At 43.2% G+C, this 14,484-nt stretch overlaps 1 protein-coding gene across 3 annotated transcripts in view; it reads left to right on the forward strand.

Annotated features, from left to right (window-relative positions):
• Stard3nl (STARD3 N-terminal like) overlaps window positions 1–14,224 on the forward strand; it is a 30,834-nt gene extending 16,610 nt beyond the window's left edge. Inside the window, exons 8-9 of one of the 3 annotated variants that reach the window (XM_048339452.1) lie at window positions 12,912–12,985; window positions 13,701–14,224. In XM_048339452.1, coding sequence (XP_048195409.1) covers window positions 12,912–12,970 — 59 coding nt within the window. In that variant the 3' untranslated portion in view covers window positions 12,971–12,985; window positions 13,701–14,224. The other 2 variants (XM_048339451.1, XM_048339454.1) reach the window with 2 other exon arrangements.
• Window positions 14,225–14,484: the final 260 nt, after the last annotated feature.

Genomic DNA, 14,484 nt, shown 5'->3' on the forward strand with positions numbered 1-14,484 from the left:
GGGCTGAGAATGGCAGCTCTGTCCACCAAGATCCACCTTTGTCCTGGCCTATGTCTCATTATTCACACACCTGTGTCAGTCCTCCTTCCTTTTTCTGCCTCCCTCATCTCAGCCCAGTCCTACCACTTCCTCTTGGGTCTAATCCTAGGTCAACATTCCTTGCTTCAGAATCTGTCACAACCTCTCTATTTCAGTCTCTAGTATTGTCTTCCACTCATCAGCTACCAGAACACTCTGTTGAATAACAGTGTTCTCAGCAGCAAAATTCTTGCTTAAAAATGAGCAAAGAAGACCCCTATGGTGCATAACACGATACTGCATGTCACTAATCACTAGGAAGATGCAGACCAGAACCACTGTGAGACACACCTTCACCCGAGTAAGAGGGTTGCATTTAAAAACATCTCCAAAACAGTAAAGATAGGTTGTGAGGATATGTGTGCAAATTTGTGTTTTCAAGTTGAGAATGTAAAAGGATGTACTTCCTATAGAAAGCAAGACAGTGTTTCTTTCAGAAATGAAGCACAGAATCAGCATAGAACTCAATGCTTACACTTCTGAGTTTATCTCCAGGAGGAATGAAAGCAGGAACTCACAGAATTTTGTACTGACAATGGCGAGAGGAAAAAATAACCCAAATGCCATGAATGGATCATTATCTATTCAGTCCACCCAATAATAAACCAAAGGAGATGTATGCATCCAATAGAATATCACTCAGCCTTAAAAAGCAATGACATTCTGACACATAATTAAACATTGAACATACTGTGCTAAATAAAAAAAGTGCCCTCATCCTTGTTCCTTCTAATACTGGAGTTTGAACTTGTTCTGGTCTTTTGCTCAAATCTGATACTTTTCCACTTGAGCAACGTCTCTACTTTGGCCTTTTTGCTAGTTATTTGGAGAAAGGAGTCTTTCCAATTTTGTCTATCCAGGCTGGCTTTGAGCCATTATTCTCAGATCTCAACTCTGAGTTGCTAGGATTACAGGTTGGAGCCGCTGGCCCTTGGTCAGGAACTATTCTGATTTCTCTTTGGTAAGGTCCTACAGTAGTCATATCTCAGGATCGTAGAATCCTTGGTCCCAGGGTAGAGGGAATTGTGGAGACAGGTGGTTCTGACTGCTTTCCACAGTATGGATGGACATAAAGTTCTGGATAGTCCATTTAAAATGCTACATTTTGTGATAGTGCCACACCAAAAGTTACTTTCTTATTTGCTCAGGCTTTCTAGGGCAGGGCAGCTCTTGGTGCTTTACTCCCATTCATTCTTTTTCTCCTCAGCTCAGCTCTGGGGGTAAACCTCACATTGCCCCCAGTGTGGAGAGGGGCAGAGTGAGAAGAGTGGACGTAACTGCTCAGTGTCAAGCATGTCTCAGTCGCTGAGGTAGGACTGGAGCCATGGCTCCCTGTATGAGTCTGATCATCAGTGCACTCATGCACATGGCCTGCAGAGTATGAAAATGCAGACTTGACCATGTCAGCCAAAGCCTTTGGTGTCATAAAGGACTAAGAAAATACACCATTAGCTTGGTCTAATGCACCTCTGTGGTCATTTGTTTCCTTCTTGTCCAGCCTTTGGCCTTGTTGATGCCTTCTCCTTAGCTTGACTGAAAATGATGAGCTCCAAAGCCATCTGTCTGCTCTGCATCTTGACATTTCTCTTCTGCACATGTGCCCAAGACCCTGAGTTCTTCCCTTTCCTGGCCATGGCTAACTCAGTCTTGGCCAGTGTGTCTCTGTGTGGTCTTTGCAACTTCCTCCATAGCTCGTTACACTCTGCCTGCACAGTTTTCAGTAATGACTGGTCTCTTTTTACCCCTGGGCTGCCAAGTTGAGTTAGAGATACTGTTGTATTACCAACATTTTAGACATAGAATATAACTAAAGAAAATCCCGTGTTAAAAGCTGTGTAAGTGTGTAAGTTGGCGAGTGTAGCAGTATGAACATTACTGACTGAGGAACTTGTGGGCACTTACACTGTGTGTGCAGTCTGAAAGCGGTGGCAAATGCAAATGCTTGGGGCCTCATGAAATACAGACATGGATTTAGAGACCTATAAAGCTCTAGAAACTGGATTACTAAACCCTTCAGGATCTCATTGCAAGTATTATTTCTTTCAGGATTTTTATGCCATAGAACTCATTCTTTTAATAAAAATAAGTTTATAGTGTATTTTCCTAAGACAATTCTAATTCCTTTAGCTAAGCCTGACACAGTGTCCACATAGTAGTGTCCAAAAGCTCAGATCAGCAGTTTCATGATAATGAGGAATTCTACCTGTAGCTTTCCTTCCCCATCAAGCTTCCCAATAGGGTGCTTTGCCTGTTTCTGTGGAGTTGGCACCACTTAGTGGTTCTTTCTTGTATTACTATTTCTGTGGCTGAAGTTAATTTTTCTAATAAAAGAAGACTGTCCTTTAGACCAACATTTTTACATTATGCCAGTAAGTAAATATGCAAGTCTTCATAGCTGAAGGTATAAACCACTCTCTGTTGGCTGGACATAGCACTGTTGCCCTGGATAGCCATGAGAGCATCTGCACAGCCATGATTTCCCTTCACTGCCTCCCAAGACACTAGCTAGCAAATGATACTTTTATTTTCTAGTTGAATCAAAATAACCTATTAACAATAAAAAGTTTGTAGGTTAAATAGCACTCTAAAGGTTCCTGGTCCTACCACAGCAAAGGTAGACAGGAAACATTTCTTTTTTTTTTTTTGGCCAGTCCTGGGGCTTGGACTCAGGGCCTGAGCACTGTCCCTGGCTTCTTTTTACTCAAGGCTTGCACTCTGCCACTTGAGCCACAGCGCCACTTCTGGCCATTTTCTGTATATGTGGTGCTGGGGAATCGAACCCAGGGCCTCATGTATATGAGGCAGGCACTCTTGCCACTAGGCCATATCCCCAGCCCAGGAAACATTTCTTGCCTGTATCATATGATGTGCTGGCTAAAGGGGCACCCAGGAATAACACTGCCAATGTAGAACCTTCTGTGTCAGTGAATTTTACTCACTCATCACTCCCTACCTTTTTTCAGGCTTGTCCTAACATGCTTAAACACTGAGGACTCCAGCATTCCTACTAATGTATCAACACTGGAGTTAGAAAATCTCCACACTTCGTGGGCAGTTGGTCTACCACTTGAGCCATGCTCTCAGCCCTTTCCTGTTTTAGTTGTTTTTCAGATTGGCTCTTGTGTTTTTCCAAGGCCTGGCCACAGACTGTGTAATCCTCCTACCTAGGGCCTCTCTATCTTTGTGCCCAGGTTAGTATTGAACAGTTGTCGTCCTCCTGATGCCTGCCTTCTGAGTAGCTGAGGTTGCAGATGGAGCCTTTCAGCAGATGGAGCACCCACCTCTCAGATAGGTTTTTGATTAGATGATCAGTTATAGAAGAGGATCACATTTTCTAAAGCAGTAGTTTAAAATTCATTTTTCCCATCTTGTAAATGAAACTTGGGAGACATTGAAAACTCATTGCTGTGACAACTTTCATACTGTGAAAGGCTCATCTTTCCTAAATGTGTAATTATGTGGTTTCCAGTGAATGGGTAGATTCTCAGTCAACATCACAGTGCAATTTTAGAACATTTTTGTGTATCAAAAACATTCTCTTGAAACATGGACTCTATGGTCTCCCTCATAGGGAGTAATTAGCACAGTTTAGGCTAGTCACAGCAGAAGATCACAAGAGCCTAATAGCTATGCCCCTATGAATGCATAAGATAATGCTAAATGAAATGAACTCCATGTTATGGAAACAAGTGTTATATCACTGTTATAATTACTTTAAACATGCCATGTGAAACCGTAGCTTCTACTGTTGATAATCCTCTTGTATCCCCTTCCTTTGGTTGTACTCACACTATCACTGTATCTTATCTGAGTACATTGGAAACTGTATATACTGGTATTAGAACTAGGAAAGTGAAAGGGAATACCAAAATCGAGAGACACCGGATACAAACACAAACGACTACAAAAGCAATACTTGCAAAACAGTTCAGTGTAAACCAACTGAACAACTCATGGGGGGAGAGAGAAAGGAGAAAGGGGGAGGAGGTAACAAACAGTACAAGAAATGTATCCAATGCCTAATGTATGAAACTGTAACCTCTCTGTACATCCTCTACTTTGACAATAAATAAGAAAAAAAAATTCTCCCATGCCCATTTGCGATTAAGTCACCTTCTAACTGTATGCCCCTTTTACATTTATTTTTTATTTTTTTCTTTGATCAGCAGGAGGCGCCCTACTTGAGAGCACCATGTCTTAGGTTGCCCCCCCTCCATGGGGAGTCATACCCGTCTTGGGCTAACGCCCTAGCTCTTCAGGCTGACCTTCCTGCCGGGCTGGCGGGCCCGATGAGAGGACTCGGGGAGAGTGGGATTGGCACTTGAAAGAAAGCCCTGATAATTTTCTCTCATGCCAGGGGACCTCAGTGAGCAGCAGGTCCTAGGGGTCGAGTGACGAGCTTCATGGGGTTCCTATATGGCTAAAAGGCCAAAGGCCACTTGTTATCTAGACAGCTCTGGCCTATCGCTTACAAAATAAGACCCATGTGTCTAGCACAGGGCAATGTAAACATAATGTAAATGGGAGCATAAAGCAGACATGAGCATAAGCAATCTTAATACAAGGCAAATGCAAACATGAGCAACTGTAACTCATGAGCAATTACAACACAGGCACAAAGCAATGGAGGGTCTCTTATCTGGCTCAGTCGATAGGAAATAGAGGAATCCTGGTCCATTCTGGTGTCACTCAAGGTAGTGCAGATGGCTCTCCCTTCCCTCGATGGTGAGGTAGAGGCAGGTTCAGGTCCTGGCGATGTGGCAGCCAGGGTGCTGGTAACTTAACAACTGAGGTTAGTAAACACTTTATAGTAAACATTGCACCAAGGTGCCAATCCCTTGCTTATTGTAAACATTTATCATAAAACATTAAGGTGTCCAAGTCCTTTAGCTCCTATTTCCCTCCAATGGGGACCCCTAAGATAAGCAGCAAAGGGGGGAGCGAAGGAAGGAACAACAGTGTGCAAAATTTCCCTTTGGTCCTTGTGCAAGGCTGTGGGCCACGCTGCCACAGCAAACATTACTCCAAAGGGCACCAGGCAAGGTCCAGGGAAGAAACAGGGCCGACACTGGGTCCATCGCTGGTACAGGCAGGCTTTCCCGTTTCTCCATAGAAAATTCCACCACGGTCTTTGCTTTCCTGAGAGGAAACAAGGGGAGACATCCCTCAAGGGCAGGTGCCCTTGGGTGGCTATTCTGATGAACAATATTTTAAGTCTCTAGCTGGTATCCAGATTGGATTCGGTTCCCCAGTTGGGAAAACACAGGCGAAGCCCCTTCCCGCACTGATAAGTGGGTCTGGGCCTCGCCATGCCCCTGTAAGGGGGTCCTTCCAACGGACTTCCACCTTTAAGTAGGGTGCTTGGCTTGACCAGTGTCTCTGGAAAGCCGACAGAGGTTGGTCTTTAGAGAAATTTAAAATATTCAATGTAAACATCGCTGTCCTCAGCTGGTCATGGGGGCTTCCCCCCCCTTTTTGTTTTAATAACTGATCCTTCAGGGTCTTATTATGCCTCTCAATTATGGCCTGACCCTTTAGGTTGTATGGTATTCCAGTGGTATGTTTAATATTCCACATTTGGAAAAACACGTGTAAAGGCTTACTGGTGAAGCAAGGTCCATTATCTGTTTTCACCTGTAAAGGCAGCCCTAGGATAGCAAAACATTGTAAGAAGTGGCTTTCAGCATGCCGTGCTCTTTCCCCGGTATGCAGAGAGGCCCAACGCGCGCCAGAGCATGTGTCAATAGACATAAATATATATTTTAGCCTTCTAAAAGGAGCGTAGTGGATTACATCAGTCTGCCAAATTATGTTGGGTTTCAAACCTTTTGGGTTCACCCCTGGAGATTGCAGGGGAGGGACTTGCACGAAAGGCATACACGATTTGCAAGTCCTTATAATCTTTTTTTAAGTCTTTTATAGGAATTGAAGGAAATCTCTGATGTAACCCTCTCCAATTTAAGTGAGTACGCTCATGGAGTCCTTTTGCCATTTGAAGGTTTTGAGGTTGTACAATGGCCAGAGCTATAATGGTTCCATTAGTGGCCAGCTGGTCAGCCATACGATTACCTTGTGCCAGGTCCCCAGGCAGTCCTTGGTGTCCACGAAGGTGCTGTAAAAATATAGGCTCACCCCGCTCTTTTAACAGAGACCTGACTTGGATCATCAGAGGAGTGATTGGGTTTTCATCTAATTTAATGTATGAACATACCAGGTTGGGTAGCAAATTAACCACATACAGACTATCAGAAAACAAGTTCATTGGCTGTTTGACATGGGTCAGTGCCAGGGCGACTGCGTACAATTCTTTAAATTGTGCAGAGCCGGTGACGGCTTCAAAGTAATGGGTGTTTTCTTTCCCACTGGCAGGGGGCGAGGCGGAGCGCACCACTATGGCAGAGCCGGCTCGTCCCCCATCTGTAAACACATTGGCAGCCTTGACAAGAGGCTTGGTAGAGAAAAGCACAGGAGGCGTCCATTGTAGCCTGGAAAATGAGGTCACCCACCTCGAGGTGCCATAGTGGCAATCTACCTTTCCCATAAAGCCCTCCATGGCACTGGACACATGTGCATTATTCCTTCTGACCCATTCAAAATCTGACAACCGGTAGGGAATAGTTAGCACATCGGGATCTCACCCATAATGTCTCAGGGAAGTATCCCTGCCCTTAATTACCAAGTCAGCTAGCTGGTCTAGATGGGAATAAACTCTGGGAGCTCCTCCCACTGAGGCATGCACCCACTGAAGAGGCTCGCCTGATTGGGTAATAGCAGCTGAGGAAAGCTCAGACCCGGGGAGGATCCAAAGGCAAAGTGGGCACTCAGGCTTGTAGCGTGCCAGCTGTGCCTTATTTAGGGCCAATTGGATTTTCTGGAAGGCTGTTTGAAGTGATGGAGTTATTGTAATAACATCAGTGGGCGCTTTGCCCTTCAAAGAGTCATGGAGCGGAAGCAGCTTCTCTGTAGGCAGGTGAAGCCAGGGTCTTAGCCAGTTAATCTCCCCCAACAGTCTTTACATCTCCACCAGAGTATAAGATGACTGGAAGGATAACTGGGGCTTAAGGGGGCACACAGAGTCTAGTTTAAGCTCTGCCCCCAAGATCTTAAAGGGGTATACTTTGTGAACCTTGTCACTGGCTATATGCAGCCCTCCTCTTTGTAGGAGTGTTTGTACCTTGCTATAGGCCAAGTCTAGCACTTGAATGAGGGACAGTTGTTCTGATACTATTTCCTTTAACTTTTTTAATTTGTTTGAGGGAATAGGCCACCGTTTTACCCAAATCGGGGCGTGGATGGCAGGGACAGTAGGAACGGTGGCTCTTAGGATTGGGGGTGAGGCTCTCTAGGAGCATTGGGAGCTTCCAGCCCCGAGGCCTCAGAGGGAGGCGTTTTTTAGTAGCCACTAGGGCCACCTGACAGGTCCTGGCCTGTGATGACCGCAGCCTTAATCTTTCCCAAGATATCTCGTCCCAGCAGGTTATCTGGTGAGTTGGTCATTATTAAGGGATGCACTGCTCCCTTGCCACCATTCATATCATCCCAAGGGAGCCAGTCCCTGGTTGTTTCACTCTCAGCTGGGCCTCCCACCCCCGACATCTGGGGGCCGGGGATTAGGTCCCACCATGGAGGCACTAACTCCTTCTTTAATATGGTCCGATCTGCTCCTGTATCAATTAAGAATCGGAACTTCTTTCCAAATATCATGATTACTGTCTCTGGCCTCATCTCAGGGACAATGGGGACTGCCCAGCAGAGGGCCTCAGGCTGTTTATTGCCTTGGTCGGTGGGGAATCTGAAAGTCAGGCCTGTCGCCAAGGCTGCGGAGGCTGTAAAGCTGTGGCTCAATGGGGCTGCCAAAATCTGCATATGTATAGAGCCGAGCCGAGCCTCCCATGGGGGAGGGGTAGCGAGTCTCTCGGCTGCCGCGGGAGCTGCGTCTGGATTGGGGTCCCGGGGACCAAGTGTGCGTTCATCCCTGGGCCACTCGGAGCGGGGCGTCAGGGCCCAATCCGGATCAAAATTCCCTCCGGCTGCCCTCTCCTGAGTCCAGGGGTTCTCCCCCGGGTCCGAGGAGAAGCAAGCCTTGAGAGTTTTAATAGCCTGTAGGGCCACAAGTGGGAGTTCTTCTCCCCATTCTGCCTCCTCTAACTCCCGCTGTAGTCAGTCCCAAGGATATAGACTGGATGGATTTCTACAAGAAGGTTTACTGTGTTCTGTGGAAAGTTGCTCTTTAACTTTTATGAAGTTGCTGAGCAGTTTTTGAAGTGATTTTTAGCCCTGCTGGTGGTTTGCCACTAGCAAAAATTCTGGGTTCCAGGTTCTCCAAGTCCGACCCAGACCCACTGTCTGATTATAGCTGTAACTTCTGTGTCTCTAATAGCACTGAGTACTCCCCATGCTTATCACAGGCTTTTCTCCTGTCTTTAGGAGTTTCAGGAGTTTATCCACTTGTTCACTGGCTTTCTTAATACTGAGTTGTATGTGTTCATTATAGATTGTGGACAGATTCTCTTCTCATATGTATGATTTGGAAGTGTTTTATATCAGTTTATAGTTTGTTTTTTCACTTCTGCATATTGTCTTCATATTCTTCTAAAGTACATGTTTGATTGTGCCTGTGGTTGAACTTTTCCTTTATAGGTAGTATTGTCAATAAGAATTCTTCAATTCTTGTCATAGTTTTTCAAATAAGATTAAGGTACATTTTGGAGTGATTTTCATATTATCCAGAAGGTATAGGACTAAATTCATCCTGTAATTTGTGATTATCCATTTGTTTTAGCAACTTGATGAGAAGACATTTCCTCTGTGTTGAACCAACACAATACATTTGTTAAAATTCATTTAGCTATAGTTGGACTAAGTTAATATTTTCCTCATTCTTCTTAGATTTGGTTTAGCTTCATTTCTACCTATTAAGTACATTGTTTTTTGCCTCATTTTTTAGTTTTACCTTACTTTTTAGTTTCTACTTTTTAAGTACATTATGTTTGCGTATTTGATGGAGACCTTTTGTCTTTTCTGATGTATGTACTTATAGACATAGATTTTCCTGAGGCTGACATAAATATAATGATGGGTTTTTCTATTTTCCTATTTCTTGGTTTTCAGCAGGTTGATGGTACATGTCTCTTTGGATATATGATCTGTTTGTATAGGTCCACATTTATGATTCTTTAGATTGTCAAAATTGTAGAAAAGGTGAAGATAAATTTGTCTTAACAAAGCTGGGAAATTTTGGCCATTTTTTTCTTAAAGGTTTTTTTTTTGTTCTTTTTCCTTCCTGCAAGGTTCTCCATACGTGCATGTTGGTATGTGTAGTGTTAATGCACAGGTCCTTGGACCGTATTCATCTTTGTATTTTTTATTTTTTTTTTGTTTTCTGGCTCTAGGATTGGATAATTTCTGTCCATCTCTCTTCTAGTACACAGCCCCTTCTGCTCTCTTCAGTATTTTCTTGATTCTCTCAGAAGTTTCACTGATCTCAGGCCTTTTCAAATCCAGAATGCCTTTTTTTCTAATTCCTGTTTGTTTATTCTTGTAATTTTGTTCCTACTTGAAAATCTGTGTTTTATGTAAAATAATTAATTTCTTTTTTTTGTGCTGGTATTCGGGGTTGAATTCAGGGCCTCATAGTCTTACTTTTTTATCTGCCAAGGTTGGCTCTGAACCATGACTCTCAGATTTCAGCCTCCGGAGTAGCTAGGATTACAGGCCACTAGTGCCTGGCCTTAATTTTCTTCTGTTATACTTCTCATTCTTTGATTCTACATAGTTATTTGAATAAATTTATCATAATTGCTTAGATGTTTCACTTGCTAAATACAATATATGGAAATACTCAAGGTATGGTTTGTTTTCACTATGTTTTATTTGTTTTTCTTTCTTAGAATGATCATAATTGCCTGATTATAATCTGTTCATTGTGTTTTCCATGTTTCTGCCCTACAGGTGGAGAGGGAGTTTAGGAGCAGGAGGGCCTGGTCTGCCTTCTTGCTGAATATAATAAATTCCTCTCAGTATTGGAAAGCAGCTAAAGCACACTGTTCTCCATGGTTCATGGCAGGTCAATGGACTGGAAATCAGTGTCACACAACTTCACCAAATTCAACTTGAACTTCTTCACATTTGTGAAGTTAAGATGTAGGACACAACCTTAAGATTCTTCACCATGTTTTCCTATGTATACCTTTCTTCTTGCCTGTAATCCTGGCAGAGCTCTGAGACAGCTTGTCCTCTTTCCAGTGAATCATGCCACAGGTTTGATCAGTGGAGGTGGGCTGCTCGCTGTCTTGTGTGAACCTGCTGCCTTGGTCTTCTCACACTTGTATTTTCCTCTCTCACTATGGACAGAATAAGTGTTTTTGTAAAAACCTGGAAAGAACAAAACCGAAGCTCCCTCTCCTTCACATCTCTTAACAACATCAGTGTTCACAGCTCTGGGCATTCTCCTGGTGTGAGTGCAATTGCCTGTCCCCTGCCACTGCCCTTGTCATATTCAACCTGTTTAAAAATTAGAAATTGAAGGCTTACTATTGGTAGTCAAAGATATTCATAAAATATGTAAAAGACACATTTTTATTTTCTTCTAAATTTCCTTTTCATTTATTTACTTTTAAAAAAATTTTATTGTCAAACTGATGTACAGAGAGGTTACAGTTTCATACGTTAGGCATTGGATACATTTCTTGTACTGTTTGTTACCTCCTCCCTCATTCCACCCCCGCTTTCCCTTTCCCCCCCATGAGTTGTTCAGTTCATTTACACCAAACAGTTTTGCAAGTATTGCTTTTGTAGTCATTTGTCTTTTTTACCCTGTGTCTCTCAATTTTGGTATTCCCTTTCAATTTCCTACTTCTAATACCAGTATACACGGTTTCCAGTGTACTCAGATAATATGAAGAAATAGTGCAGGTACACCACAGGAAGGGGATACAAGAAGATCATCAATAATAGAAGCTACAGTTACACATAGCACGTTGAAAGTAGTTGCAACGGTTTTATAACAATCGTTTCCATAACATGGAGTTCATTTCACTTAGCATCATCTTATGTGTTCATAATGGTATGGCTATTGGGCTCTTGTGATCCTCTGCTGTGACTAGCCTAAACCTGTGCTAATTATTCCCTGTGAGGGAGACCATAGAGCCCATGTTTCTTTGGGTCTGGCTCACTTAGTATAATTTTTTCCAAGTCCTTCCATTTCCTTACGAATGGGGCAATGTCATTCTTTCTGATAGAGGCATAAAATTCCATTGTGTATATGTGCCACATTTTCCTGATCCATTTGTCTACTGAGGGGCATCTGGGTTGGTTCCATATTCTAGCTATGACAAATTGTGCTGCGATGAACATTGTTGTGCTGGTGGCTTTAGTGTGTTCTTGTTTGTGGTCTTTTGGGTAGATGCCCAAAAGTGGGGCTGCTGAATCATAGGGGAGCTCTATGTTTAGCCTTCTGAGAAACCTCCATACCATTTTCCAGAGTGGCTGAACAAGTTTACTTGCCCATCAACAATGAAGTAGGGTTCCCTTTTGGCCACATCCCCTCCAACAATTGTTATTGTTAGTTTTCTTGATATAGGACATTCTTACTGGGGTGAGATGGAATCTCAATGTTGTTTTGATTTGTTTGCATTTCTTTTATGGCCAGTGATGTAGAGCACTTTTTCATATGTCTCTTGGCCATTCTCATTTCCTCATCAGAGAAGTCTCTTTTTAAGTCTTTAGCCCATTTGTTGAGGGGGCTACTGGTTCTTTGTGGTTTTGTTTTGGAGGAATGTAATTTTTTTAGTTCTGCTTATATTTTAGATATGAGGCCTTTGTCCGTTGTATGGCCAGTAAAGATCTTTTCCCAATCTGTGGGCTTTCTGTTTATCTTGCGAGCTATGTCCTTTGCCCTGCAGAAGCTCTACAGTTTGATGCAGTCCCATTTTTGTTTGTTTGTTTTTTTTGCCAGTCCTGGGCCTTGGACTCAGGGCCTGAGCACTGTCCCTGGCTTCTTTTTGCTCAAGGCTACCACTCTGCCACTTGAGCCACAGCGCCACTTCTGGCCGTTTTCTGTATATGTGGTGCTGGGGAATTGAACCCAGGGCCTCATGTATACAAGGCAAGCTCTCTTGCCACTAGGCCATATCCCCAACCCCTGCAGTCCCATTTTTAAAGCCCCATTTATTTACTTTTTATTTTACTTCATAACTGTAATGTTATTGATCAGACATTTGTTTTGCCCTAATGCTCATATGTTTTCCATGTTTTGTATGAGTTAAACCTGACCCTGGTTTGAGGAAATACCTAGCTTTTTTTAATCTCAATATGCTTAGCTTTGTTTACTAATTTAGAGAGACAAATTGAGATAATGGGTTATAAGTATTATTCTGATAACAAACCTAAGGAATGGTCTACCTGTGTCTTGTGAGCAATTGGTGGGGTGGCCAGACAGACAGTGGTTGCTGGCAGCAGCCAAGGGGGACCATACAGCCTCGTGCTTACCATCAGGAACCTTTGCACCCCCTTCCTCAGCAGCTTCAGTGAACCTTAAGACTTTGCAAACAAAAATACTCTCTCAGGCCTGTCAGGATCAGGGTTGAGGAAGACTAGCAATGGGATAACATTTTTGGTGTCCAGATACTTTTGTTAGTACATAAGTGAAAGTCCTTCTAAGACGTTAGTGCAAGTGCTGGGTTGTATTTTAAAACCTAAAATGTCACTTTTTATCTTAAATCTCTTGAGGCTTAAATATGAACCTTTAATAATACTTTGTTAATATTACAGTGAATCTGTTCATAGTTTAATGGGATAAGAAATATTTTCCTTCTCCTTTTCCTACCACTTAGGATCTGAAGAAGAAGCTGAGGAAAAACAGGACAGTGAAAAACCTCTTTTGGAATTATGAGTCCTGCTTTATAAAGTAAGTTTTTATAAATAAAGTTGTCACAACAAAATGTTTAAATATGCAATATTTTCTTCAAAGAATGTGAGTAAAGCATGCAGCAAGGTTTGTTGAATTTACATAAATGTACCAGCAACATTGCAGTAATACCAAATTTCTTAGTTTTTCTGTGGAGGTATAAATTTGTAAAGCTTGAAAAACAGCTCAGGTCTCCAGTTGTGAAACCTAGGGAGATATTCATGTGCATGAGCTTCTCCAGAACAGTCTGTGTCAGGCACTGTGGAAGCTCAGGCTACGGGGAAAGCAAAGCTCTGAGGTGTGGAGACTGCTAACGCCTCCAAGTCACAGTCCAGGAGCAGAGACGAGTGGGGACTTGTCCAGGGTCACACACCTCCAAGTGAGAGCTGAGGCAGGATTACCAACACCAGTGCGTGGCCCCAAGGCCCCTGCACGGGAAGCTCTCAGTGAGCCTAGCTGAGATGAGAGCAGCTGTGCATAGCAAAGTCCAAGGATCACTTCACACCAGCATTTTACCCTCAGAAGGAAGCAGTGCCTGTGGGGATCTGAGTCCTGGGAAGCCAGGGCAGAGGAGATGGGCCCAGAGGGCTTCCCAGGGCATGGCAGAGAATCCCAGTGTCTGCATTGCATGAGCGCAAGCACCAGCAAGGCCAGCAGGCCATGGCCCTCTCCACAGCAGCGGTGGACACCCTTGTCTTTCCGCGTCTCGTTACAGCTCACCTACAGTGCAGACCCTGGGAAGGCAGTGTCAGGGTGCATAGTGCTTAGCCTCAACTCCACAGCTCATGTTTGTCCCTGCTTTGCCTAAGTGTGAAGAACCCATGCTGAAAGTCATCTGAGGACACGATGGAGTAGGTCTCCCATCGACAGGTGACATGGTGACGTCCGCTGCCTCCTTGAACAGCTAATGAAGGATTTTGTGTCTGTGTGCTGATACCTCATAGATAGCATCCCTCACCCACTCATTTGGTCCCCACCTGTGGCCCTCAGGGCTTCCCATGTCCTGTCTCTGTTCACTGGGACTCGGGCTGACTCATTTATGAATAATTAAGGCAGAGTCTTGTGTTGTATCTGAATCAAAGGACTTCTTAATATATTGAATTAATTTGTAGTGAAATACCTTTTTATTTTAATTCATATTTTTGTTTCATGTCTCAGATTTCTTTTGTATTTCTTAACACCCTACATTTTCCTTATGTTTTTTTAACTCATACACATATGATCTTTGTACAATTAAAAAGTAATAAACATGTCAAAATGATTACTTTTGTTTTCCTTGGTCTCTGTTACTGATTTGGCTTAAAGTTTAGGGATAATAACATGCAGTCCAGTAGGGATCGTTGAAGCATGCACATGTGGTTGTACAGTCTATATTTTTATATGGATATTGTATCTTTCTCTGAGCTAGGGTAAGGCCTGGGGAATGTAGTCTCACTTGTAAACAACAAAAACTGTGAAACCATTTCTCTTTTCTCCTTTTTTGCCTTACTTGAATTAGA

The sequence above is a fragment of the Perognathus longimembris genome, chromosome 2, assembly GCF_023159225.1.
Source record: "Perognathus longimembris pacificus isolate PPM17 chromosome 2, ASM2315922v1, whole genome shotgun sequence".
Classification (NCBI taxonomy): domain Eukaryota; kingdom Metazoa; phylum Chordata; class Mammalia; order Rodentia; family Heteromyidae; genus Perognathus; species Perognathus longimembris.